The sequence below is a fragment of the Sciurus carolinensis genome, chromosome 9 (genome assembly GCF_902686445.1).
Source record: "Sciurus carolinensis chromosome 9, mSciCar1.2, whole genome shotgun sequence".
Taxonomy (NCBI): Eukaryota; Metazoa; Chordata; class Mammalia; order Rodentia; family Sciuridae; genus Sciurus; species Sciurus carolinensis.
Genome location: NC_062221.1, coordinates 42,827,599 through 42,854,782, shown reverse-complemented (window position 1 = coordinate 42,854,782; position 27,184 = coordinate 42,827,599). Strand labels below are relative to the sequence as shown.

Here is a 27,184-nt window from a genome sequence, read left to right as displayed (position 1 = left end):
ATCTAAAGGTAATCTCTCTCCTGGTTCACATGGGGGTGAGAGGGAAGCAGGGAGGAAAGCTAAGTATTTTCCAAATAAATACTAGAAGTACTTAAGATCAAATGGGGCAATACTGTTTTCAATAGAATAACGCTGTAACAGCAAACAATGGATGAATGACAGAGCACCTTAATACATTTTAAAACCCAAGTACAGACTTTGCCAAAACATTAGGGAAAACAGAACAGATAGAACTAGTAACTCTGACATATATGCACACTCACAGTATATATGTGTGTGTGACTACACAAGCACTCTGACATAGTGAAATAGACATGTAGTGAGAAGCTAAAACTAACAAGGAGCACAAGATTATGATTTTTACATAAGTCCTCCAGGGCATATTTAGATGTTTAAACAAATTAGCTATATTTCTACACCCAAAATATAGATCAAATATAAAAATTATTTCAATTTTTTTCAAACACATATATAATTACACAAACACAAAATTAAGAACGACCCATATAAATGTGTGAATTTTAAATTAAATCTGGATGAGAAATTAAAAACTAGTGTATTCCACTGATTCTAAGTAACCTTTTTCACATTTCAACATTATCAGAAAAAGGAATGAATCTTTCAATTGATGGCAAGTCAGTTTAATTGATGGCCCTTTCTCTTTTGTAGAGATATGCAAAACAATAGTGCATTTTAATACCAACGATAGTAAGATTCAATTAAATAATCTTTAGAAAACACCTCAATGTTCTGGAGATGAGAAACAAGCAGTAAAAAATCTTATCAAGTGCAGTGAAGGAGAGGTCACACACTGGAGGAGCAGCCTAGACACACACAGACTCATCTGAGACAGAGCTCCTAGGAAAACATGCCACCTTGGTTTAAAGGAATTTTTTCATTCACAAATTACTTCAATACCCTAAATATTAGATGACATTTCAAAAACTCCAAAGGTTATTTTTTTTTTTTGAAATGCAATATAAACTAAATACTATGACACAGCCAGCTTTAAAAATATACTGGATACCAATTACCTCTAAATCTATAGAGGCAGGACTCAAGCACTGGGATCATTATTATTTTTTTAATTCCAGGTGATTCATACATGGCCAGAGTTAACCAGTAATATAAAGCACCTGGCATATAAAAGATACATACATTAAAAAGATAAAGTGGAAAATGGCAATTACTAAAACAAGAAAAAAAACTACACCAGGTACTTTCCTTTTCTTTTCTTACTAGTCGAGGTGATTAACATATGCTAATAAAATTTTGGAGAAATTCATGTAGTACATAAAGTGTCCAATGATAATTTAATAACTTCACTTTCAAACAGAAAAATCCTAGATAATTAAGCTCTGAAAGTATGCCCACACTTAATCTATTTAAGTAAAGCTTTAATATTTTCATAAAAATTAGGGTCATATAATGGGAAAGAACTCTAAAGAAACTGAAAGCGAGAGAGGAGAAAGAGCTTGAAAGGTAGGTAGAATTTTAGAAGTAATCTGATTTCATTCCCTTATTTTATGGTGAGGAAACCTGTGGCCCTAATAAATGGAACCAGACTGAATAGAAAGGGAAGTTAAATCTGTATCAAGAAATTCTTTTGCTCTTCTCAGAGCCAGATTTCATCAGGTTTCTTTCATTTAAAAGAGAAGAGAACAGGATTAAGAAATAAACAACTGATTTTTACTGTGAGTTCAAGTCCAATGACATTTTGATGTAAACCAATTTTCTTTCAAGTTGCACAAAACAGAGGGTCTGTGGAAGAAGGCACACAGTTAATAAGATTTTTATCAATGAAGGGAAATAGGCTTGAAATAAATTTTAAAGAGGCCAGATTAGAAAGGCTATTTCACCCTTCCTGTTGAGCCATTTCCTACATCTCTTAAATACATATCCAGAGTTACTGTGCAGCACTTTGGCTCAAATTCTGAAGAATCTCATTTTCTTTAACGTCTGTTCTATGGTTAATTACTTGCCTTCTGACTATTCTGGGTCTAGCCAAGAAACAGGCAGAACGCACCTGTTGTTCTTGAGTTACATCTGAGCTGGAGGGTGGCATTCTGTTCACTTCTGAAGAATGCTAATTGCTGATAGGAGTATGACAGGTGCAATGAAGAACAGAAAAATTATCAATGAACTCAACTCACAGAATAACAGCAGAACTCTCCTAAAGACTATGAGAACACTCCTCAGCATTAAAACCATCACTACTAATAATCAGCCAGGGAATCAAAAACTTGACGCTTAAAACTGGTTTTTACAACAGGGCACAATGTCTAAATTTCTACAGTGGTGCCCTGTCCATGTGAGAGTTTCCCACGTTTCTATGGAGCCATTCCCTAACCTCCACCATCTCTCACGGCTGGTCTCTCTCCTCTCTGGAGCCAGCATTTCTCAGTTCCTGAGCACTAGTGGTGCAGAGTCCTATCTATTTTGAATTCTGAGTCACTTCCTTTCCCCCCAGTTTCAAGCTTTAAAACTTTCCTGTTTCTTTAAAAATACTTTACAGAGCAAAGCCAGTTCCATATCAGTCCACCTACTTTTTAATCCTCCCCTTTGGTTTGTTTCTTAACTAAGGCCAGCAGACCAGGGAGATGTACTTGCTTATGAATACAGCAATATATGCATCATCTCTTCAGAATATTTTTCATATTTGTACAAGTTTCCTAACTCATTGATCTTCAAATATTATATAAATACTATTTATTGAACTTTAAAATATCACTAGAAGGCCTGGGTGTATAGCTCAGTGGTACAGCACTTGCCCAGAATGGCCCAAGACCTTGGGTTCAATCCCCAGAACCATAAAAAATAAAAAAATAAAAAAAATCAATATCTTTAGCAATCCTAATTATTCTCATCATGTGGAAATTGAAGCATAGAGAAAAATAAATTCCTAACAATATGGCAACTGAATTTGGAGATGTAAACTGAAAAACTATAAAAACAAATCCTTTGAAAATAAGGTTCAAATCTCAGTTCAATGGAATTGAAGTGGAGGGGAAATTTTTCAGACACAAAGAGAAGAAAAACTTCTGTGAGCTTATGAATGAAGAAATCTTAAGTCAATTTGTCTTTCGTATTCTGCATTTCCTTGGACTTTATCCCCTTTGTCCATTCTATGACCAAGCTTAATTCTAAGAGTCTTGTTTCTAATAAATCTCCTTTTTTTTTTTTTTTTTTTTTTTTTTTTTTACAAGTATACCCCACCATAACCATCTCCTATCTTAGCTGTTCTCAGAAGTCCTAAATCAAGAATATCAGGAACATCTTAGAAATACAAATTCTCAGTCCCATCTATTTACAGACTTGAATCAGAGATACTGGGGGTGGGAGTAGCTATTGTTTTATTAACAAGTTCTCCAGGTGATTCTGATCCAGGTTCAAGCCTGAGAACCAAGGTACTACCTACTGGAAATCATCAGGGGCACTGTCATACTCTGGGATCCATTTATTTTAAGGACCAGCTCAATCAAGCATCAAGCTTTTCCTGGACACCCACACCATTCAAGGTTCTCATCCTGATCTAGATAAAGGGAATTGAAAGGAAAGCAACTTCCAGCTCAACTCTTTCAAAAAGGCAAATGCTCAAAGAAGCATCTCCACTTCTGAAATGAAAGTTGTAAGATGGCTATTTTTTCATCTCACTTTTTTAGTTCCATCCATGCTGTACACATTACCTGTTTCAATCAACTCTGAATTAATTAAAATAACGTGTTGATATATTTATATCTAAAGGGTAAAATAAATCTATTCTGTTGGAAGCTTAAACTCAAACTCAAGCTTAAACCCCTGTTTAATATTCACAGAAATTTACAATAAAAGCTAAAGAGCAATTTTAAAATGTTCAGCACAGTCATCATAGAGATTTTATTTAATAAATATGTGAATATAAAAGTAAAGATCTTTAGGTTCTTCAAAAAAAAAACTACCAAACTTCCTAAAGAAGGCGAACCCAGATGAAGAGTCACAGGTACGTGGCAATGTGATATACACAGTGAAAGTTTGAGCTTTCCTGAGGGTTAGGTTAACCACAGATTCTCCATCTCTGTTGCATATTAGAAAGACCTGCAATTTAAAAACTAATGCCCAGGACCTATCCCTTATAATGTGACAATTCCCCTGAGTTGATACAACTTGATAACTCTCTATAATTAGCCTTAGAGATCAACCTTTAAACATCCATTTTTCTCCCAAGTAATTTTGGTGTGAAAAAGTTACAAACTAGAATGTCAACAGAACCAATTTAAAAATTCTGAGAAGTTAGATATGCCTTTTCCTGAAGTATATAATGTAAGAACTACACATTTTTTCAAATAGTAAGTGCTTACTTGATCCATAGAATAAGGTCTTGATGATTAACTAAAACTAAATTAGTCATATTAATCTTAGATCTTGATTTCTAACTCGTGGGATAACAGTTCCTTTCTTTCATTATATTTTATTAATACTTTTTTTTAACTCTCATGCTTACACTCAAAAGAATTTACTCAAAGAATTTAAGTATAAACACTTGACTACACTACCTGCAAAGATTACTTGCCACAATAGAAGACAATTAAGTTCTAGTTGTGCCTAAATGCTTGTTTTGTCACACTGTGCCACCGTGCATCAGGAACAGAACAGGAACACTCCCGGACCTAGTGCAAAACACATTGGGCAACTGCTAAAGATGTGGCAGTTCAAAATGGTACAAGCAGGGTTTATTTTGACATCTACATGAGAGTAAGAGTATTTATCAACTTCAGTGAGAACTGCAAACAAAACAAGAAATAAAACCCGTGTGGTTAGAACCCTAACAAGGAGAACATTTTTACCTAAAGATACACTAAGAAAAATGCTTATATTCTGATTCTTCTAAGGTCAATCATATTTAAATCATACAATATTTGCATTTTAAGTCAGGCACAAAAAGACCTGAATATCTGAAGCAAATGAAAGATACTTGAGAGGAAAAAACAAAACAAAACAAAAAACTGTAAAAGCTGACCTCTAGGCTAATTGTAGAGAGAGGTCACTGTCTAACCCCAGGGGAACTGTTAGACTGTAGGGGAGAGGGTCTGGGTATTGGTAGTTTCTAAACCACAAGTTATTCTGATATGCAGCTGAGATTGAAAATCTCTAGTTAACTCTTGATTCCAGGACTCTTTCTTGTCAGTTTAAAACAAAAACTATAATGACAATACATGAAAACTTTTCCAATAAAGTAATAATGTGAAAATTTCTAAAGCCAGAAAGACACCACAAGGCTGTTATTAATTCTGGCTCACACTACAATATATAAAGTGTCCATAAAGATATTATATTTAAATTTTGGAATGTATGCATTAATTATGCATTTTAACTCAAACACAAAAAGACTTGGATACTTGAAAACAACTTTCTTCTCCAAATTGCAAAGGGGGGGGGGGTTGCATTCATACAAGAAATGTAAGATACATTCAAAGACCCCAAAAGTAAGAGTCTAAAGACCAATAAAGTGGACAATCCTGAGGTCAGTTTTATTAAGATTTATAGGGGTCCAGAAAGAAGTAAACATACTCTCCATTTAGTCAACTGTCTTCACATCCTTAGAAATAGTATGCTAAATACTATTTAATACTTCCAAGTCACTCAAAACACTCTTCAAAGAGGATATGCCCAAATTGAGAAACAGAAAAAGATACTTAAATAAATAAATAAATAAATGTCTGCCTTTTTATTCTGTTGTTAATCTTAATACTTGTCCAATTAGGTTAATTTAAAAAAAAAATGAAAGAAACAAAACAAAAAACAATGTTTAGTAACTCTTGCCTACATTATAGGTTAGTAATGTTTCTAAATGACCATATTTAACCATCTTAGGAAAATATCCTACAATTTATCCAGTGCCTACCGGAGACTCTTCCACTCTTTCCTCTCATCCTCTCTCTCTTCAGGGAACCCCCATGGGTCACCAACCCACGGGTGTCTCCTAGATATCTCTCACTTCTGTTCCTCCTACATCCCACCCACAATGCCCTCCACAGGATCACTGCCTGTCTATGATTGCCACTTCGGTCACCCTGTTAGTGGAAGAAAAACTATTAAAATGACTTCATTTAGACTCCATACAGATTCATTTAAAATCTAAAGTATACTCAATTCCTAGATATGATATAGAGTTTATTGAGAATTTATGACTACACATAAATGCTACAATTTTATATGCAACAAAATAATTAAAGATTAATGAGTAATTAAAATATTTTCTGTTCACACAAAATATTATGCCTGGCAAAAAAATTTGGTATATTTTTTAATATCAAGTAGCTTTAAAAATATGTCCCCAGCCTATTATCCCCAAAAGAAAAAAAGTTCTTATAAGAATGAATATAATAATAAATCTGTCCTTTTTTTCCACTGCTGGGCATTGAACCGAGGGTCTCACACTTGCTAGCCAACCATTGTATCACTGAGCTGCATCCCCAGCCCTCCCTCATGATTTTTAAAAGTATGAGAGGATAACTCATATGCTGGATTTCTTCAGAACTGTCTTTGGAAACACATTCACAAGTCTGCATTTCTTGTCTTAGTTTGGGAAACCAAGAATAAAAATAACCATATTTAATTACCTATGCATAATAACAAAAAGGAAAGAAAAAGAACTTCTGTAAATTAAGAGGATTCTTCCATCATTTTTACATGAATCTTTAATAGTATTGCTATTTGTGGAAAATTCATATGTTGAAATCCTAACCCCCCAAGGTGATATTAGGAGGTGGAGTCTTTGGAACATAAGTAGATCTTAAAGGTAAAGTCCTCATAAATGGGATTAGTACTCTTTAAGAGACCCAAGAAAGATCTCTAGCCCTTCTAACCAGGTGAGGCTATAGTAAGAAAGCATCATTTGTGAACCAGAAGGTCTCCCTGCATCAGACACCATATGCCAATGTCCTGATCTCAGAATTCCCAGAATAAATTTCTTTTTTTATTAGCCATTCATCTGGTATTTTGATTATGATGGCCCTAACAAACTAAGCTAAGAAATGACCTTCCTTAATCCTGAATACCTATACCTAGTGACTGACAGACAGGCACTGAGTTACAAAGTTAACTAAGATTTGACCCTTACCCTTAAAGAACGCAATCCAGTCTTCCTTAAAGACACTAACAAACTTTTCTATTTCAAGTTGAAAGTATAAGAATAAGAAGAACAGAAAGAAGAAAGCAAAAAATAAAGGACTACAAGCTGTGAAATAAAATGTGCCAGACAATTAAAGCAATGTGACACTGTTTGCTTTTCTGAACTACCTTACATGCAAAGATCTGTATGTAAAGAACTCCAAACAGTGGTACCTTCAGAGATGATACTTTAATCATTGATTAAAAGCCCAAAAGGCAAAAAGTACAGAAGTTATACTCCCATTGTATCATTTTTAAATGTATTATTTGAGGTAATAGGACTGAAATGTGAGCATATCTAAAAATTTCTAATAACCCAAGTTCATGTAGGCTTTCTGAAATGTTTTTAAGGTGATAAGTAACAAAAATGAAAGGAAGACCTGAAGTTTAATAATGGTTCTTATATACTGGACCCTTACTGTACTCAGAAATATTCATAGTGTTTTCCCATACCGTTTCTCATTTAGTCCTCACAGCAATCCTTCAAGACAGATATTATTCCAGTTCTACAGAAAAGGAAGCTGGAGTGTGCAGAAGTAATTTTACAATATATATCTACATGCAGGAATTTCTAAACCAGATAATCTCACTCCAAAACCTATAATGATCTTACCAAAATGCCTCTCTGTCCCTTAGCATTGTCTTAAGAGTAGGGTGTACTAAATAAAGATTTGAAGAAGTACAGAATTTAATGGAAATGTAAAAGGCAAGGTCTACAGAAGGAGAGGCAAACTCAGAGGAACTGCTTTCTTGGGTACAATAGAAGGTTCTAAGGGCTCATGTGAATATGGGTGGCTGCTCAAGCATGGTGTGAGAGTTAAGAGCTATTATCCAAAGAAAAGCAACTGAAGCTTCAACGACAACAAGACTTACTTGAAATGCATGGAACAGTGGGTTCACTGTTTTAGTTACAATCCTATATCTGAACAGTATACACATTCCCATAAATCTTCATCTGAAATGTTTGAACTGGTACCATCATTAGCACCCCATGAAAGCCTATTATAAATAAGCAATGAAACCAGGCTGGAACTTCAACTGATTTCCACAAGTAGGACAATAAGTCATTGCCCACAATTAATTGTGAAGCCTCTTCAGGAAAAAAAATAATTAGCAAAGCTGTGTACATGACAGATGATGATGAAAATAATGGCACTTAACAGTGGATTATCTCACAACCCTATCAGATGGGTACAAACACTATTCCCATTTTAAAAGAGGAAAGTGAGGCTAAGAGGGCAAACACTAGCTAGCAAAAGACCAGGATTCGTGCTAGAGAGCATTTAATCTGAATACTTAATACCTATTAATCTTTACATATTATAACAAATCACTAAAATTCTACTTCAAGAAAAAAGACCACAGAGAATCTGATGATATAAAACTGAGTGAAGTTTTGCTTAAAATTTCATAATTATACAAGTATAAAAATAGTAACAATCAAGGTAATCAAGGGCAGAAAGAGAAAGATAGCAACAGAAATACCAGATACTTTGTTAAAAAAATTACTCAACACCTCCTGGGCAAGAAACAAGGTTTGGCATTAATGCAACTCATCCATGACAATACTCAATTCCTGAAGACAGTGGTAAGTACCATCATGGCTTTTCCTCTCACCCTTCCATAAATTGGACTTTCTGCGATGGGCCCCTCAGAACTTACCAGCCTGAGAACACCTGTTCATAAACTTCAAGTTACTCAGCAGTAAGCTGTTGTCTGTAAAGAGACCTATCTGGTCAGCATATGGAATACCTATTTGTAACAAGTAGGCATGTATTGGTCCTTGTTTGGAGGAAAAGCTAAATCATACACAAAATAAAGTCCCCAAACATTTCAGAGGTCAGGTATGCTCAAAAGTTTAAAGTCATTTTCTCCAATATTTCATGGGGAAATAAGCATGGAAAAATGGAAAATTCTAATAAAACAAATACAGACACAGGTAAAGGACTGATTTCTCTTGAAGCTAATATTTAAGAGTTATAAGATGGACTGGAAAGTTGGTGAGATAATTCAAATTTTCCTAAATACACACTCTCTCGGTTTGGAGCCTCCCTACTGGACTGTGAAGTAACACTTACCAAATACAGTTATCTTGGGTCAATCACAAAAATTGGCATAACACTGAAGTTCACCTGAGTGAAAGGACTGCTATTTTCAATTCTAAAAGATTTTCAAGTGAGGCCTAAGTGTTCGCAAAAAATTTCCGATTATTAAAAATGTCTTTTAAACACCCAAATGCAAATCGATGTGTTTTCCAAGGGGTTTCTTGTACAGAAAAACCAGCTCCCCAAATCCTAATCTTATAATAGGAAGATGTAATTTCTAATGCAGGCATTCTATAAACAATTAAATATAATCAAATCACAATAATCTCTGCATCCAAAGTAATAAAAGGTACAGAAGTATTCCATGCATTCACACTATAAGTTCATGTTCAAACCACCTAAATATTCTTTTTTAAATCAAAAATCGGTTGCATTGAAGCCATGGCAAGGGTTCAAACTCTAAAGACAGAGTTCATTTACAACAGGTCCTCTTTCCTGGGTTTTAAACTAGTAAAACAGGAATTTCTCATACATATGCAGAACTTGCATTAAAGAAACAGGCCATTTAGAAACCTTGCTTTTGAAATTATAGCCTACCTTAGCTTGTAAACCCAAGCTATGACACTATTCATGACATTTCACAATAAACAGAGCAAGAGACAACCTGAGTTCCCTAAGACCTGTCATAAAATTCTTAGAAAGAATAACAGGTCAGTGTTTTAATATGTCAAACAAGCCTAATAAGTGTAATGAAAGCATAAGTTAAAAATAAAAATAACAAAGAACGTAGCATTAAGGTCCCTGTAACATTCAGGATGCGGAATCACACACGGGGGGGATGGGGAAGGAGGGAGGGAGGAGACAAATGAGGAAATTCAGAAACATGAAACAGCTCTCAATGGTGTCATTCACAGAGCCACTGAGCAGAAATGGCGTTCATCAATGATACGGTTCCCACACATGCTGGAGCTGGGGTAGAATTAGACACAGAGCTGAAGAGGCTTAAGGGAAATAAGAGAAGGAAAAAGCTGCACCTTCTAACAGCTTCAAAGCTAAGGTTAGCTCAGAGTAAGGTTCTTTTTTTTTTTATTGTAAACAAATGGGATACATGTTGTTTCTCTGTTTGGACATGGCGTATAGAGTAAGGTTCTTGAGTCTCCCCGCTACCATAGATTCTGCTGTCAATTTGTTATTTTGAGGTTTCAACTCACTGAACACAAGTTAGCAGGGCAAACATTGGTGTAAAAGATCTAAGTTATTTTGGACAAAAACAACTGGTGATTAAATATTTTTAAATGTATTAAAATAATGGTGGTGTCTAAACATTTTCATTTTCATCTATTTTCTTTTTTGGTTTTGGGGATTGAATCCAGGGCGCTTTATCACTAAGCTACATCACCAGCCCTTTGTATCTTTTGAGACGGGCTCTCACCAAGTCGCTGAGGCTGGCCTTGAACCTGTATTCCTCCTGCTTCAGCCAGGATTACAGGCAGGCACCACCACACTCAGCTGTTCTTCCTCCTAGCACAGGACATTCACTTATTTTCTTCATGCTCACAATTTGCATGCATTAGTCTTAAAACAAATTTTAAAAACTGCAGTATTTAAATAAGATCATTATGAGAATGTTTAAGAATTTAAATGTTTCTCTAAAGCAAACAGTTAGCTTCAGTTCTCAATGTGAACTGAACTTTGAAAGTTCTATAGAGAATTTAGCGACCACTAAAAGTATGCAACTAAGCATCTTTCAGCTCCCAGTAGAATGGTAACCTTTAAAAGAAAAGCCATCATAGTTGACATCCTACCAAATCAGAGTGCCATCAGTGATGATCACTGGCCTCAGGGCTTGGGTAAAGGATACTGCCCCTGTCACAGCTGACTTCAGAGTCAGCAGAGGTACCTCTCCCTGCCCCTCCTGAATCTAGAGGCTGGATTACAGTGGTCCAGGAGGGTTCTTGGGAGAGACAGGCCTAGAGCCTTCCAGGAAGTAGGTATTTGTGTTGGCTGGAGGATTTTACAGGGAGCAGAGAAATGGCCCAGATAAAAAGATGGCATGTGTGGACAGGAAGTAAGCGGCACTGCCAGCACCTCAGCCCAGACGAGGACATGAAAAGAACGAGATCCGCAGCTGCCCTCCATTAAATCCTGACTCTAAGCAAAGGCAAGGATTCATATTGATTGCTAAGATTCTTTCTTCCCCCCTAACAATTAGTTCTTTATACAGTTTCATCTGGCCAAGAAACGAAAAATCTTTTGTCTGGGATGTCATAGGTACAGTACAGTCTCCAAGTGAAAATGAACCATGCCCTCGTGTGGCCCCTTCAAGACCTATGATTCATGTTTCATGGAAAATATTGAGAAATATTCCATTAGAAATGAATCTGCTTTCACAGCGTATTGTATGTTTCCTGTGTTTTTCTTCCTTCATTATCACCAAGGACATTCCCATGAAAACAAAATCTTATTTTGTCCCAAAGTAACAATATTCTCCAATATTAATGCTTTCAACTTCTAAGCTGCCTTTTAATGAATTAGTTTCTGGGGTCTTTCCAGTGATCCCACAATGTCTTATAGGGAAAATTATTAAGCTAACAAATTAAACTACAAACCAAGAGGGATGGCCTCAGACGGTGTGATTTCAAAGTTTCCAGGAAGGCCCAGCAGTTAACTCCATTTTCTACCACTAGTTCCTCCAAAGCAATCCCTAACCTGCCTGGCTAGTGCTGAAACAGCCACGTTACTAGGCAGACAGTTTCAACCATGACATAAGCAATGGGTGTAACTTCCAAAGTTTCCAGGAATATCCTTCCACCACCACCACTGACCCCTCGCCTCAATTTAAAACAGAGACAGAAAAGGAAAAAAAAAATTTCTCTACTAAAATGCAAATGCTTCTTTCAGAAGGTTCCACTACAATATGACTCAGTTTCTAATTCTTTCCCAGTGGGTTTCCAAAAAGAAAATAGGAAAATATTACCTCCTATTATACCAGGCCTCCCGACTCCCAGCAGCTGGAGCTGGAAACCCACTTAGAAGCTCGGCCCACCCAAATCTGAGACCAATCCTAGGTGGAAATAACTTAGAGAGTTCTAAGCCAGGACACCCTGCATCACATGTCTGCTAGTCAACCCTAAACTACTAAGCACATCTTAGTTCTTTCAACTAAGCCGCTATCTTATTCTCAAGACCCCACCATCCCATCCGTTTTGTGCAAACCATCTCTGTCTCACCCTGGCCTTCTGAGCACTCATCCTGGCATTGTGCCCAGAAATCCTGTTATTTCTGGAATAGGAATCCACCTTGCTCTTGTCACACGCCTGAGGAAAATGGAGTCCTCTCTGATAGAAAGCCACGGAACAAAGTAATGAAGAACTCAGGCTCCAGAGTGAGAGAGCTGGGGATGAAAGCTCGACTCTACCCTTTTCCTGGTTGTGTGATTTTGAGCATGAATCACTATCCACAAGCCTCGGGGTCTTCAAGCGTACCTACCATACTCTAAATGATAGAGAATGTACAGCACAGTAACCACAGAGATGGCATCCCTGTATAAAGAGTAAGGATGGCATAACGTGTGCTGGAATTTACAAATATTTCACCTGTTTCCACATCCCACACACTATGCTCTACCCACCTGGAGTGAAACATCACTAACTCACACTGGAACTCCAACAAAGGCTTTTGAATTTTGTGCACAGGCGACTACCTGTTACACATTAGTGGCAGGCAGGCAGTGGGTCTAGACTTGGGGTTCAGCCTGCCAGGCAACTTTCCTTCCAGTTTCTGAAGTTCATCCTATTGTCACAGTGCTTTCCAATCCTAGCACAGCACTTGGTTTCTAGCCCTGGTCCTTCCCATTCTTTCCCAGGCCACTTCAATTAATTGGGCCAGGTATCTCCAATAACCCAAATGAAGATAATTGAAGTATCTGGGTCTTCAGAGGAAAACAAAGAATAGGAACGCTGGGGGAGCCAAAGATAAATGGGCTTCACAATTCTGCTTTAGTCAAAGGCATTTTTTAAATCACTGCAAGAGTGTTAGTCTCACTTATCTCCAAGTTATCATCATGAATAAATACAAAGCTCCCATTGTGAACAGAGCAATATACTTGCAACATTTCCTGTAGAGTACACCAGTTACTGACTTGAACTCAAAAAAAAAAAAAGTGGGGAAGAAGCTAAATACAAGAATATAAGAAAGCAAGTATGCACATGCTCCTTAGAAGTAAACTACAAGTTTACCAAAGTGAACTCAGGTGGCACTAAAGACTAGATTTTATATACATTGCTCTAGCCACAAATTGCTTTCATAGATTCTATTACACACACTTGGTTGTACAGGGACAGGATCTACCTGTCACAGGATGCCAATGTTACTATAACCAGAGGCTCAATTGCTTTCTTACTAAACTGAAAATCCCAATTTTATACTATATAGTAATTTTTCATCTAGTTTTTCAAGTATGATTTTATTTAATACAAAATAAGATTGAGGTTTTCAATGCTGGCAATATCCACTTACTAAAGAGAAATACAGTCAGTAAAATTATTGACAAAATGACTAAATCATTTCAGATTAATTTTAGTTAAAATTCATTAGGCCTAAATCTTTTAAAAATGTACTCATTAATCCAAAAAAGAATGTTCTATATTTTTGCTTTTAAAGATACAAAGGGAGTAATGGAACTACAAAGCACCATGCTGTTTCATTAAGGAATGCAATGGAAAAACCAAATATATCTACACAGCTCATTATAGGAAACTAAACTGATGGGCATTTCTTCTCATTTGTTTATGTATTGCAAACAAGTCCTCTGAGGAGATTTCAGTCCAATCAATAACCCAATACTGATCTAAATTACATGTCAATTTACTACTTGCCATAATCTCAATCACTACCAGAAGGAACTGGCATGAACCGTGCCTTCTGTTGGAGTAAACAAAAGTTGGTGCCTAGAAGGCTTGATGTTTCTAAGGGTGAACTAAGAAGGATTCCCAAGAATGTGCTGGGGGGCTGGGGGAGGAAGAACAGAAACTGACCACTTCCCATATCTCCAATCTTTAGGTGGGGATCAAAGCAGAAGGACTGTGGTTGTGAAGTTAAGTTATATACTCATAAAACATCTGAAGAACTCTATCTGCACAGTGGGAGACCTTGTGCCTATGTATTCCCCTTGCTTGTAGGTGCTGTGCAGGCCTCATACACCATACCCAACGAGCCTGACCTACATATGGAGCTTCTTTAGATGACAAGATTCAGGACTCGGCTGATACTAAAATAGGTAAGATTCCTGGAGATCTCAGGAGAAGGTGTTCTCCAAGTGGAAAGGACACTGGGGGCCAACAGGCAAGGCTGTGGTGGGCAGTTTTCTAGCATGGCCCCCAGTGACTGGCCTCCTGGTATTCACACCCATATTTAATCCCCTTTCCTGAGTGTGGGCTGGGCTTACTGACTCCTTCTTGCCTTCTAGTTAAATGCTCTGACGAAGCCAGCTGCCAGAACATAATAAGCCTTCTACACCATCCACACCGAGACCCACTTAACAACAAACTGAGTTAAGGTTCTAATGGTCCCCAAAAACTAAACCAACAACCAAAGTGAACCTGGAAGATCCATGTACAGATTTGTCTTAAAATAACTGCAGCCCTGTCCCATACTTTGACCTTAACTTTCTAAGAGGCCAAAATCCCTGATCCATAGGAACAGAGAATGTTGTTGTTTTAAGTCACTAATTTCGGAGGGACTGGTTATTCAGAAATAACTAAGATATCCAATACAGATTTTACTACTAAAAGCATCAACTGCCTAGCATCACAATTTGAGACAATTTTTTAGAAAAAAAAAAGAGGGACAGTTTCATTTTGCCTCTAGAAAATCATAGAAAATCATAGAAAACCTCTAGACATATGAGAAAAACCTTCCTTCTTTAAAATAAGGAAAAAAATTATTTGATTAGGATGTTTACCAAAACTTTCTTACCTTGAATGCACTGAAGTGTTCCATCCTCCGCTCTTATTGTAAAAGTCTCACCTGGATTAACTTGAACGAGAATAACCTGCCAAAATAACACATAAATTTCCATTTAATACTAGAAAACCTGAACTTTTTCTTCAAGTTTTATTATCTAAGTTTAGGTAGTATGCAGGAAGTATATCACACAGAAACCTCATGTAAAGCAAAACTTAGGGTATAAATCTTAAACCTCATTCAAATTTTGAGGGATGAAGGAATACATGCATTTGAAGTTAGTCAAGAGAATCCTACTGTGTTACTTATGTAACTTTAAAGAACTCAATTTTAAGATGCCTTTTCTTTGGAAAGCACAATTCCTTTTTCCCTTTCATGAATTTACACACAACACTTTATTTATTAATGAAAACTGCGCCCAGAAATGTGGTTTTGACCTGACACCACTGTACACTGCACCCAAGTGTCTATTACTAATCTGAGTTAATGAGAGTCTTCTACATAACAATAGAAAACAATTCATAAAAATTACAAGTTTCAAAAAAGAAGTATCTGCACATAAGATCCTGAAGAAATAATAAACAGTATAAAATAAATTAATAATACTATAAATAAGCCCCACCAAATACTCAGGTGTGTTTTGTTTTGTGTTTTGTTTTTGTGGTGCTGGAGACTGACCAGGGTCTTGCTCATACTAGGCAAACATTGTACCTCTGAGTCACACCCCCAGACTTTCCTGTTTCATTTTGAGAAAAGGTCTCACTAAATTGCCTAGGCTGGCCTCAAACTTGCAAACCTCCTGCCTCAGCCTCCTGAGTAGTAGGGGTAACAGATGTGCACCACCACAACCAGCTTCACATGTTCAAATTTAATATCTAGAGTTTGTGTTTAATATTAGTAGATGACTTCCAAAAGACTAGTCCATAAGTGACAATGACAAAATATGTTCTTTCAACAGCCTCTCAGTTTTAGGTCTAATCAAAGGATATCATGGGGAAAAATCACTAACTTACATCTAATACAAATTAAAGGTCACAGTCCAAACTTTAAAACTATGGTTAAAAATCACAAGGTGCAAGGCTAACACTATTAAAATAGTCCTTACGTACTTTTAGAAACTGACAGGTGCCAGTGTTGTCAGATGAAGCTTTATTCCTCCTGGGCTTGAAACCACAACGTACCTTGTTGCCTCTCCACTACTCTCTGCCCACCACACACATTATTCCTTCCCTGACCAGCTAATGTCTACTCATCCTCAAAACATGGCCAAAACATGGCCTCTGACTCTCAGAGCAAGCCAGGGGACCCCACTAGGCATTTTTAACCCCCCCCCCAAAAAAAATCTCTTATTTTTTTCCTAGAACTTACAATTGCAATAAATTAGCTAAGCAGCTATTTTGTTGTCTGTTTGTCCTTCATTAATCAAGGAGCTATAAGGATAAGATCTGACTCTAGTCATATGCCTGGCATGGAATAAGTGCTCAATAACAACTTTTACTGAATGAAAGAAAGTCATAAATCATAAGGAAAACCACTGCACACAATTATTTTAACTCAGAAAATAACTTTCATAAGATGCAATTTAAAAGTCAACTTTATTTACTATATGCACCATAATTTATCTGTTTTCTAAAACTCATTTCACCTTTAAAAACTAAACTTTTAATATCCACATATTTTGCTTCTTATAATAATTCACCACAGAAGACACTGCTTGGGTTATTAAAAATTGTTAAATTAGGGAGTATATAAACTGAAAAAAAAAAAAAAAGATCGTTCAGGGGCAGTAGTCTAAGCTTCACTCCTGATGCTTCTCATTATTATAAATCATAAGTTACCTCAAGGCAATTTGTTTTTCCTGTATAATAACTACGCAAATAATCTTTGAGTCTTCAATGTTCAAGTTCTCACCAACATAAACACACTGTGCCATTTTAAGAACTCAAAAGGAAATCCCTTCAGATCTCTGGAGTGATTATAAACATTTCGATTGCTTTTTTTGCAACCAAGCATTTAAAGTCATTTACCATGAAAATCATCTGAGTTAAATGTTTTTACATAAATACAGACTATACCTCTACTCCAGTGATATAAAGTATCATTTCAATAAAGAAAATTATACTTGTTCTTTTAAAAGTCCATGTACAAATTCTAGCATCCCTGTAACAGAGCAGAAGCCATCTACTTTGTGTTTACAGCTCTAGGGATAAGCATGTAGTATATGCCTGTGGGATTAATTAGTCAGGGAAAAAAAAAAAAAAAAAAAAAATCAATGGGCCCTAAGACCCTGTGTCCCATATTTTCTTTGACAACCCCAAATTGTTACACAATCTTCTGCCACACTTAGAATTGTCAGACAATCTGTCCTGAATACTGGTTCTGAAAATACAATTCACCAATATTTTTTTTTTTTTCTTGCGGTGCTGGGGGATCGAACCAGGGCCTTGTGCTTGCAAGGCAAGCACTCTACCGACTAAGCTATCTCCCCAGCCCACAATTCACCAATATTATGGAAAGTCCCAGGCAAGAAAAAGGATTTCCAAATTGGGGTCTGCTCAAGATTGTCACATTATCTGCCTAGCATATTGCACAAAAAGTATAACCCTTCCTTAGTGGATGCTGACACCACAGGCCACAATTCATATGTGGCCTGGAGGCATCCAAATCCACTGGTGCCTTCCCCACTTTGCTTGCTGAGCTCAACTCCTGACTCCCACCCCACATCTTCAGGGAGAAAGCCAGTAAGTAAAGGGCTTTTAAGCATTCTACCAAAATACCTCTCTTCAAATGTTTAGTTTCTGTAATTTTCACTGCTGCTGAGTTGTTATGGCAACCAGATTATAATCTACCAAGTTACCTCAGAAACCAGGCAAATCTACTGTGTCCCAATACTAATTTTTCTTAGTGAAAGCAAAAGTCACTTTTTGAACAAACTGTATTCATATTTGCACCAAGATATTTTAAAAGAAAGTCATGTATTCTACTGAGGGAGGCTAACCACCTTGCTGCTTTCACTGTCAATAAGCAGAGATAAAAATAAAGTTTTGACGCACCAGCCCCAGTGACCTGTCCCGACAACAGACATGAATGAGCTGCCGGCAACAGGCCTTGCATCATGCAGCCCTGAGGAGCATGAGTCACACCCTGGCAGACTAGGACATCTGACCTTTTGTATTGTATCATACCAGTGTCTGTCTGTCTGTCTCTCTCCCTCAACCACACACACACACACACACACACACACACACACACACAACGCAGATCTAACTGCTGCAAGTTCTCTTAAATACAAATGGTAGAACACAGCATAGCTGTCCAAACCTCATTGGTTTTTGTCCATTGACTGACCATTTCCTGCTTTTCCAAAGACAACTTTAAACCAATTCATGCTGCATTCTTGTCAGAGAAGAAGAAAAAGACAAATATTTTAATCACTGATAGATTTTTCTTCCCCAGAGATGTTAAAAAAGAACCACACTGATGAAAGCAGAGGAGCATACCGCAGGGTACTACTGCTTCATCAGATCTCTTTCAAATCCATTAATGCTACCTGAACCAAGAAGCCCAAACTAAACACAAGGCAGTTTATCAGGCTTAATGAAAAATAAGTGGTCACTCTTCCAAAGTCTAAAAAACAATAAAACAAGATTTAGAATTAATACAATTGAGCAAATGGCTGAACAGAGCGTCCTGGGAATGCTTTACCCAAAGAGCAGACTGAAACAAGGTGCAGGAAATCTTTCCTCACAGGTATAAAACTAAATTTAACTGTTTTTTACTCATCAGAAGAGAACAAGAAAAGCTACTTTTGCAATTTACATTTTACTTGGCTGATAACCGGTAAAGCAATAATAAATAAGACTACTCCTGAAGGCAAATTTCTGATTTATGCCTCAAATAAAAGCAATCACTGCAATGTGTATCAACATCAAAAACCTTCTTCTAAAATAGTAGCACTCACTAACCAAAGACAAAATACTGCATTTGCAGTGTTCTTAAAAGTTCAATCCGGCATTCAACTCTAGGTTTCACTCTCCTGTTTTGGAGTCCCAGGTTTCTCTGCTGCACAGGGGCTGAAGGACTAGCTCCTGAGAATCAGGAAATGACTGTGAATTTAGTGAGAACAGGAACCTGTGAAATGTGGCATAAAGAAGGTATCTGACAAACACCTGTTGAAGGAAGAAGTGCCTTTTCTTTACTTCAAAAAACTCAGGCCAGAAAATGGACCAATGAAATGACTCAGTGAAGTATAATAATGACCAGAGGCGGCATACTCTGGCCCGCAAGCGGCTTCAGGGACCAGGACAGGGCAGCCAGCTACCTCCCCAAGCAGCCTGGACCCCTGCGGTGGGAGGTGCCTTTCAAGGCTAGCTTCTCAGAACAGACCGCCCAGTGAGAGTATTTCTACATAGAGACAGCCCCAAGTCCCCAAGCCAATGGAGAGCTTCAATCCCCAAGCAGCCTCTGGGATCAGGGCAGGGCAGCCAGAGACTTCTTCAGGCGGCTCTGCCCACTCCGGCCGCAGGCTCTTTCCACGGGGTGATCCAAGATGGCGGACTAGAGGGGGACTGCATCCCCAGTCGCTCCAGAACCCAGGAGTTAAGAAGGGGAGGCATTGAGAGACTCGGACCAAAATAGAGCCACGAGTGAGTCTGCCCACTGGGTAAAGTTCGGCCCGGGTGGCAGGCCCAGATAGAGGTGGCTTATCGGGGCAGGGCAGCTAGAGTCTTCCACGGGCAGCCCTGCGCACTCCGGTGCTGGGCCCCTCCCACACAGCCAGCTTCTCCAGGTTCTTGGAGCAGGCCCCCTACTGAGAGCCTTTCTGACCAGAACAAGCTCCAAGTCCCGAAGCCAGCGCAGCATACTCTGGCCCGCAAGCGGCTTCAGGGACCAGGACAGGGCAGCCAGCTACCTCCCCAAGCAGCCTGGACCCCTGCGGTGGGAGGCACCTTTCAAGGCTAGCTTCTTGGAACAGTCCGCCCAGTGAGAGTTTTTCTACAAAGAGACAGCCACAAGTCCCCAAGCCAACAGAGAGCTTCGATCCCCAAGCAGCCTCTGGGATCAGGGCAGGGCAGCCAGAGACTTCTTCAGGCGGCTCTGACCACTCCGGCCGCAGGCTCTTTCCACGGGGTGATCCAAGATGGCGACCTAGAGGGTGACTGCATCTCCAGTCGCTCCAGACCCCAGGACTCAAGAAGGGGAGTCATCGAGAGACTTGGACAAAAATAGAGTCACGGGGTGAGTCTCCCCCACTGGGCGAAACTTGGCCTGGGCGCCAGGCACAGATAGGGGTGGGGTTATCATAGCAGGGTAGGGCAGCTAGAGTCTTCCCAAGGTAGCCTTCCACACTCCGGTGGTGGGCTCCCCCCACACGGCCAGCTGCACGGTGCAGGCCCCCAGTGAGAGCCTTACCACACAGAGCCAGCTCCAAGCCTTGGAACCAGTAGGAGCTAGGGGCAGCTTTCTTCGGAAGCACTGCATTATCAAGTTCCTCCAAGACTTCAGGCTACTGAAGGCTGGGAAGTGATACACTGGAAATCTACCGGGACACTATAAGCCAATAGAGGAAATCTGCAGTATCTCAGATTCCCACTGACATCTGACCAATATGAGAAAACAAGGGAAGAAAATGTCCCAAACAAACCTAGATACTACATCAATAAAACCCAATGACAGCACAGCAGAAGAAATGTCAGAAAGGGAGTTCAGAATGTACATAATTAAAACAATCAGAGAAGCAAATGAGGAGATGAAAGAGCAAATGCAGGCATTGAAGGAGGAGATGAAAGAGCAAATGCAGGCATTAAATGATCGCACCAATCAACAGTTAAAAGACCAAATACGGGAAGCAAGAGATCATTTCAATAAAGAGTTAGAGATACTGAAAAAAAAAACAAACTGAAATACTTGAAATGAAGGAAACAATAAACCAAGTTAAAAACTCCATAGAAAGCATAACCAATAGGGTAGAACACCTGGAAGACAGAACCTCAGACATTGAAGACAAAATATTTAATCTTGAAAACAAAGTTGGCCAAACAGAGAAGATGGTAAGAAATCATGAACAGAATCTACAAGAATTATGGGATATCATGAAAAGGCCAAATTTGAGAATTATTGGGATTGAGGAAGGCTTAGAGAGAGAAACCAAAGGAATGAACAATCTATTCAATGAAATAATATCAGAAAATTTCCCAAATCTGAAGAATGAAATGGAAAACCAAGTACAAGAGGCTTATAGAACTCCAAATATACAAAATTACAACAGACCCACACCAAAGCACATTATTATGAAGATACCTAACATACAAAATAAAGACAGAATTTTAAAGGCCGCGAGCGAAAAGAATCAAATTACATTCAGAGGGAAACCAATAAGAATATCAGCAGATTTTTCAATCCAGACCCTAAAAGCTACAAGGGCCTGGAACAACATATACCAAGCCCTAAAAGAAAACGGATGCCAACCAAGAATCTTATACCCAGCAAAACTTACCTTCAAATTTGACGATGAAATAAGATCCTTCCATGATAAACAAAAGCTAAAGGAATTTACAAAAAGAAAGCCAGCATTACAGAACATTCTCAGCAAAATATTCCATGAGGAAGAGATGAAAAACAACGATGCAAATCAGCAACAGGAGGCGCTAGCCTAAAGGAATAGCCAAATAAAGGAGAAACCAAATCATGTCCAAAAAAAAAAAAAAAAAAGAGTCAAATGACTGGGAATACAAATCATATCACAATAATAACCCTGAATGTTAATGGCCTGAACTCATCAATCAAAAGACATAGACTGGCAGATTGGACTAAAAAGAAAAATCCAACAATATGCTGCCTGCAAGAGACTCATCTTATAGAAAGAGATACCCATAGACTGAAGGTGAAAGGATGGGGAAAAACATACCATGCACATGGACACAGCAAAAAAGCTGGAGTATCCATTCTCATTTCAGATAATGTGGACTTCAAGCCAAAACTAGTCAGAAGGACATTACATGCTGCTTAAGAAAGCATAAATCAGCAAGACATAACAATCATAAATATCTATGCCCCGAACATTGGCTCATCCACGTACATCAAACAAATCCTTCTTAATTCCAGAAATCAAATAGACCACAACACAATAATACTAGGCGATTTTAACACACCTCTCTCACCACTGGATAGATCATCCAAACAAAAATTGAATAAAGAAACCATAGATCACAATCAACACAATCAACAATTTAGACTTAACGGACATATATAGAATATACCATCCAACAAAGAACGAATACACTTTCTTCTCAGCAGCACATGGATCCTTCTCTAAAATAGACCATATTTTATGCCACAAAGCTACTATTAGCAAATACAAGAAGATAGAGATACTACCTTGTACTCTATCAGATCATAATGGATTGAAATTAGAAATAAATGACAGAATAAAAACCAGAAACTTCTCCAATACCTGGAGATTAAATAATACACTATTATATGATGATTGGATAACAGAAGACATCAGAAGTGAAATAAAAAAATTCTTAAAAGTAAACGAGAACAAAGACACATCATATCAAAATCTCTGGGACACCATGAAAGCAGTACTTAGAGGAAGATTTATTTCATGGGGCGCATTCAAAAAAAGAAGTAGAAATCAACAAATAAACGTCTTAACACTACAGCTCAAAGCCCTAGAAAAAGAAGAGCAGACCAATACCAAAAGTAGTAGAAGACAGGAAATAGTTAAAATCAGAGCCGAAATCAACAAAATTGAAACAAAAGAAACAACTGGAAAAATTAACAAAATAAACAGTTGGTTCTTTGAAAAAATAAACAAAATTGATAAACCCTTAGCCACACTAACAAAGAGAAAGAGGGAGAAAACTCAAATTACTAAAATTCGGAATGAACAAGGAAACATCACAACAGACACGACTGAAATACAAAACATAATTAGAAGCTATTTTGAAAATCTATACTCCAACAAAACAGAAAACCTCGAAGACATCAACAAATTTCTAGAGATATATGAATTACCTAAACTGAACGGGGAGGACATACACAACTTAAATAAACCAATTTCAAGCAATGAAATAGAAGAGGTCATCAAAAGCCTACCAACAAAGAAAAGTCTGGGACCAGATGGGTTCTCAGCCGAGTTCTACAAAACCTTTAAAGAAGAGCTCATTCCAATACTCCTCAAAGTATTCCATGAAATAGAAGAGGAGGGGACCCTCCCAAACTCGTTCTATGAAGCCAATATCACCCTGATACCTAAACCAGACAGAGACACATCGAGGAAAGAAAATTTCAGAACAATATCCTTAATGAACATCGACGCAAAAATTCTCAACAAAATTTTAGCAAATCGCATACAAAAACATATTAAAAAGATAGTGCATCACGATCAAGTGGGTTTTATCCCAGGGATGCAAGGTTGGTTCAACATTCGGAAATCAATAAATGTCATTCACCATATCAACAGACTTAAAGGTAAGAATCACATGATTATTTCAATAGATGCAGAAAAAGCATTTGATAAAATACAGCATCCCTTCATGCTCAAAACACTAGAAAAAATTGGGGTAGTGGGAACATTCCTTAACATTATAAAGGCCATCTACGCTAAGCCCATGGCTAATATCATTCTAAATGGTGAAAAACTGAAAGCGTTCCCCCTAAAAACTGGAACAAGGCAGGGATGCCCTCTTTCACCACTTCTATTCAACATTGTCCTTGAGACTCTAGCCACAGCAATCAGAAAAACCAAAGAAATTAAAGGGATATGAATAGGAAAAGAAGAACTCAAACTATCCCTGTTCGCTGATGACATGATTATATATTTAGAGGAACCTGGAAATTCCACCAGAAAACTTTTAGAACTCATAAGTGAATTCAGTAAAGTAGCAGGTTACAAGATCAATGCTCATAAATCCAATGCATTTTTATACATAAGTGATGAATCTTCAGAAAGAGAAATTAGGAAAACTACCCCATTCACAATAGCATCGAAAAAAATAAAATACTTGGGAATCAATCTCACAAAAGAGGTGAAAGACCTCTACAATGAGAACTACAGAACACTAAAGAAAGAAATTCAAGAAAACCTTAGAAGATGGAAAGATCTCCCATGTTCCTGGATAGGCAGAATTAATATTGTCAAAATGGCCATACTACCTAAAGTGCTATACAGATTCAATGCAATTCCAATTAAAATCCCAATGATGTTCCTTGCAGAAATAGAGCAAGCAATTATGAAATTCATCTGGAAGAATAAAAAACCTAGAATAGCTAAAGCAATCCTAAGTAGCAAGAACGAAGCAGGGGGTATCGCAATACCAGATCTTCAACTCTACTATAAAGCAATAGTAACAAAAACCGCATGGTATTGGTACCAAAATAGACAGGTAGATTAATGGTACAGAATAGAGGTCATGGACACAAACCCAAATAAATACAATTTTCTCATACTAGAAAGGGTCCAAAAATATGCAATGGAGAAAAGATAGCCTCTTCCAACAAATGGTGCTGGGAAAACTGGAAAACCATATGCAACAGAATGAAACTAAACCCCTATCTCTCACCCTACACAAAACTCAACTCAAAATGGATCAAGGACTTCGGAATCAGACCAGAGACCCTGCATCTTATAGAAGAAAAAGTAGGTCCAAATCTTCAACTTGTTGGCTTAGGATCAGACTTCCTTAACAGGACTCCCATAGCACAAGAAATAAAAGCAAGAATCAACAACTGGGATAGATTCAAACTAAAAAGCTTTCTCTCAGCAAAGGAAACTATCAGCAATGTGAAGAGAGAGCCTACAGAGTGGGAGAATATCTTTGCTAACCATACTTCAGATAAAGCACTAATTTCCAGAATCTATAAAGAACTCAAAAAATTCTACACGAAGAATACTAATAATCCAATCAACAAATGGGCTAAGGAAATGAACAGACACTTCACAGAAGAAGATGTACAAGCAATCAACAGATATATGAAAAAATGTTCAACATCCCTAGTAATAAGGGAAATGCAAATCAAAACTACCCTAAGATTTCATCTCACCCCAATTAGAATGGCGATTATCAAGAACACAAGCAACAACAGGTGTTGGAGAGGATGTGGTGAAAAAGGAACACTCATACATTGCTGGTGGGGTTGCAAATTAGTGCAGCCACTCTGGAAAGCAGTATGGAGATTCCTCAGAAAGCTCAGAATGGAAACGCCATTTGACCCAGCTATCCCACTCCTTGGCCTAAACCCAAAGGACTTAAAATCAGCATACTCCAGAGATACAGCCACATCAATGTTCATTGCTGCTCAATTCACCATAGCCAGATTGTGGAACCAACCTAGATGCCCATCAGTTGATGAATGGATAAAGAAACTGTGGCATATATATACAATGGAATATTACTCCACAATGAAGAATGATAAAATTATGGCATCTGCAGGCAAATGGGTGAAATTGGAGAATATCATGCTAAGTGAGATAAGCCAATCTCAAAAAACTAAAGGACGAATGATCTCGCTGATAAGCAGATGAGGACATATATTGAGGGGTGGGAAGGGTTAGCATTAGGCTTAGGGTTAGGTTTAGGGTTAGGGATAAGGAGTGTGGTAAGAATGAACAAAAGAAGGACTGTATAGAGGGAAAAGAGGGGTGGAGGGGAAGGGAAAAAAAATAATGAATCAAACATCATTGCCCTATGTAAACGTATGATTACACAAATGGTATGCCTTGACTCCATGTACAAATAGAGAAACAACATGTATCCCATTTGTATACAATAATAATTAAAAAAAAAAAATGACCAGAAAAAGGCAAAAGGAAAAAAAAAAGAAAGTTGACATAAGACCATCGTTCTTGTCAAAAGGCCATGCACTGAATATTACTTATGTATTACATGTTCAGAATGGACAAATCATTGAGACAAAGTCTCCTGGTTTCTGGAGCTAGAGAAGAGTTATAAATGTGAATGACTACAAGTGGGAACAGGGTTTTCTTTCAAAGTAGAGGAAAATTTCTGATAGGCAGTGGTGTACATGCACAACAGTGTGGATGTGCTAATGACCTAGAACTGGAACAGAACACTTCACAAGTCAATTTCATAGTGGGAAGATCATACTTAATGAAGTTGTTATTTTTAAAAGTACATGCTCTTCAATAGATGAATGGATAAAGAAACTCTGGTGTATATATACAATGGAATACTATTCAGCCATAAAGAAGAATACTATTATGGCATTTGCAAATAAATGGATGGAATTGGAGAATATCATGCTAAGTGAAATAAGCCAAGTCCAAAACACCAAAGGCCAAATGTTTTCCCTGATAATTGGAGAGTGATATATAATGGGGCTGGAGAATGAGAGAAGAATGGGGGAACTTTAGAATATGTAGAAGGAAATGGGAGGGAGGGGGTATGAAAAATGGTGGAATGAGGCCAACATCATTACCCTATGTACATGTATAATTACACAAATAGTATGAATCTACATTTGTACAACCATAGAAACAAAACAATGTACCCCATTCATGTACAATGAATCAAAATGCAGTCTGTAAAAAATTAAAAGCTAAATAAAAAAAAAAATTTTAAGTTAAAAAAAAAAAAAAAAAAAAAGTTCAATCCGGTACCTGCACCATGCCAGGAGGAGACCCCGTTTCATTTCCGGAACTGTCTTTACACTTGCCACAATTTGCGAAGGCTATCTTACTCTTAGCTGTTTCATGCATAAATGAACTCCTCCCTTGGAGCCAACATTTATGATAAGGGAGGAAACGTGATACAACCTAAAAGCTGCCAGAGACCCATGTAAGTCAAGGTTCCATCCAGGAATATCTGACAGATTTGATTTGATTTGATTTGATTTGATTTGATTATGGTGGGGAGGGGTTGCTGGGAATTAAACCAAGCACTCAAACATGCTAGGTAAATGCTCTATCACTGAGCGGCACCCCCAGGCCCATGATAGCTTTTAAAAATTGACCTTTGCCTGCATGAAAGGAGCAGTAGGACCTAAGTGCTGCTATTTTC

General features: G+C 37.8%; 1 protein-coding gene across 2 annotated transcripts in view; it reads right to left on the bottom strand.

The window, feature by feature from the left end:
• The window catches only part of Fndc3b (fibronectin type III domain containing 3B), a 338,390-nt gene that overhangs the window by 218,360 nt on the left and 92,846 nt on the right, over positions 1-27,184 (bottom strand). For both annotated transcript variants that reach the window (XM_047563477.1, XM_047563478.1), the window contains exon 3: positions 15,171-15,246. In XM_047563477.1, the coding sequence (XP_047419433.1) occupies positions 15,171-15,246 (76 nt within the window). The remainder of the gene's footprint in view (positions 1-15,170; positions 15,247-27,184) is intronic.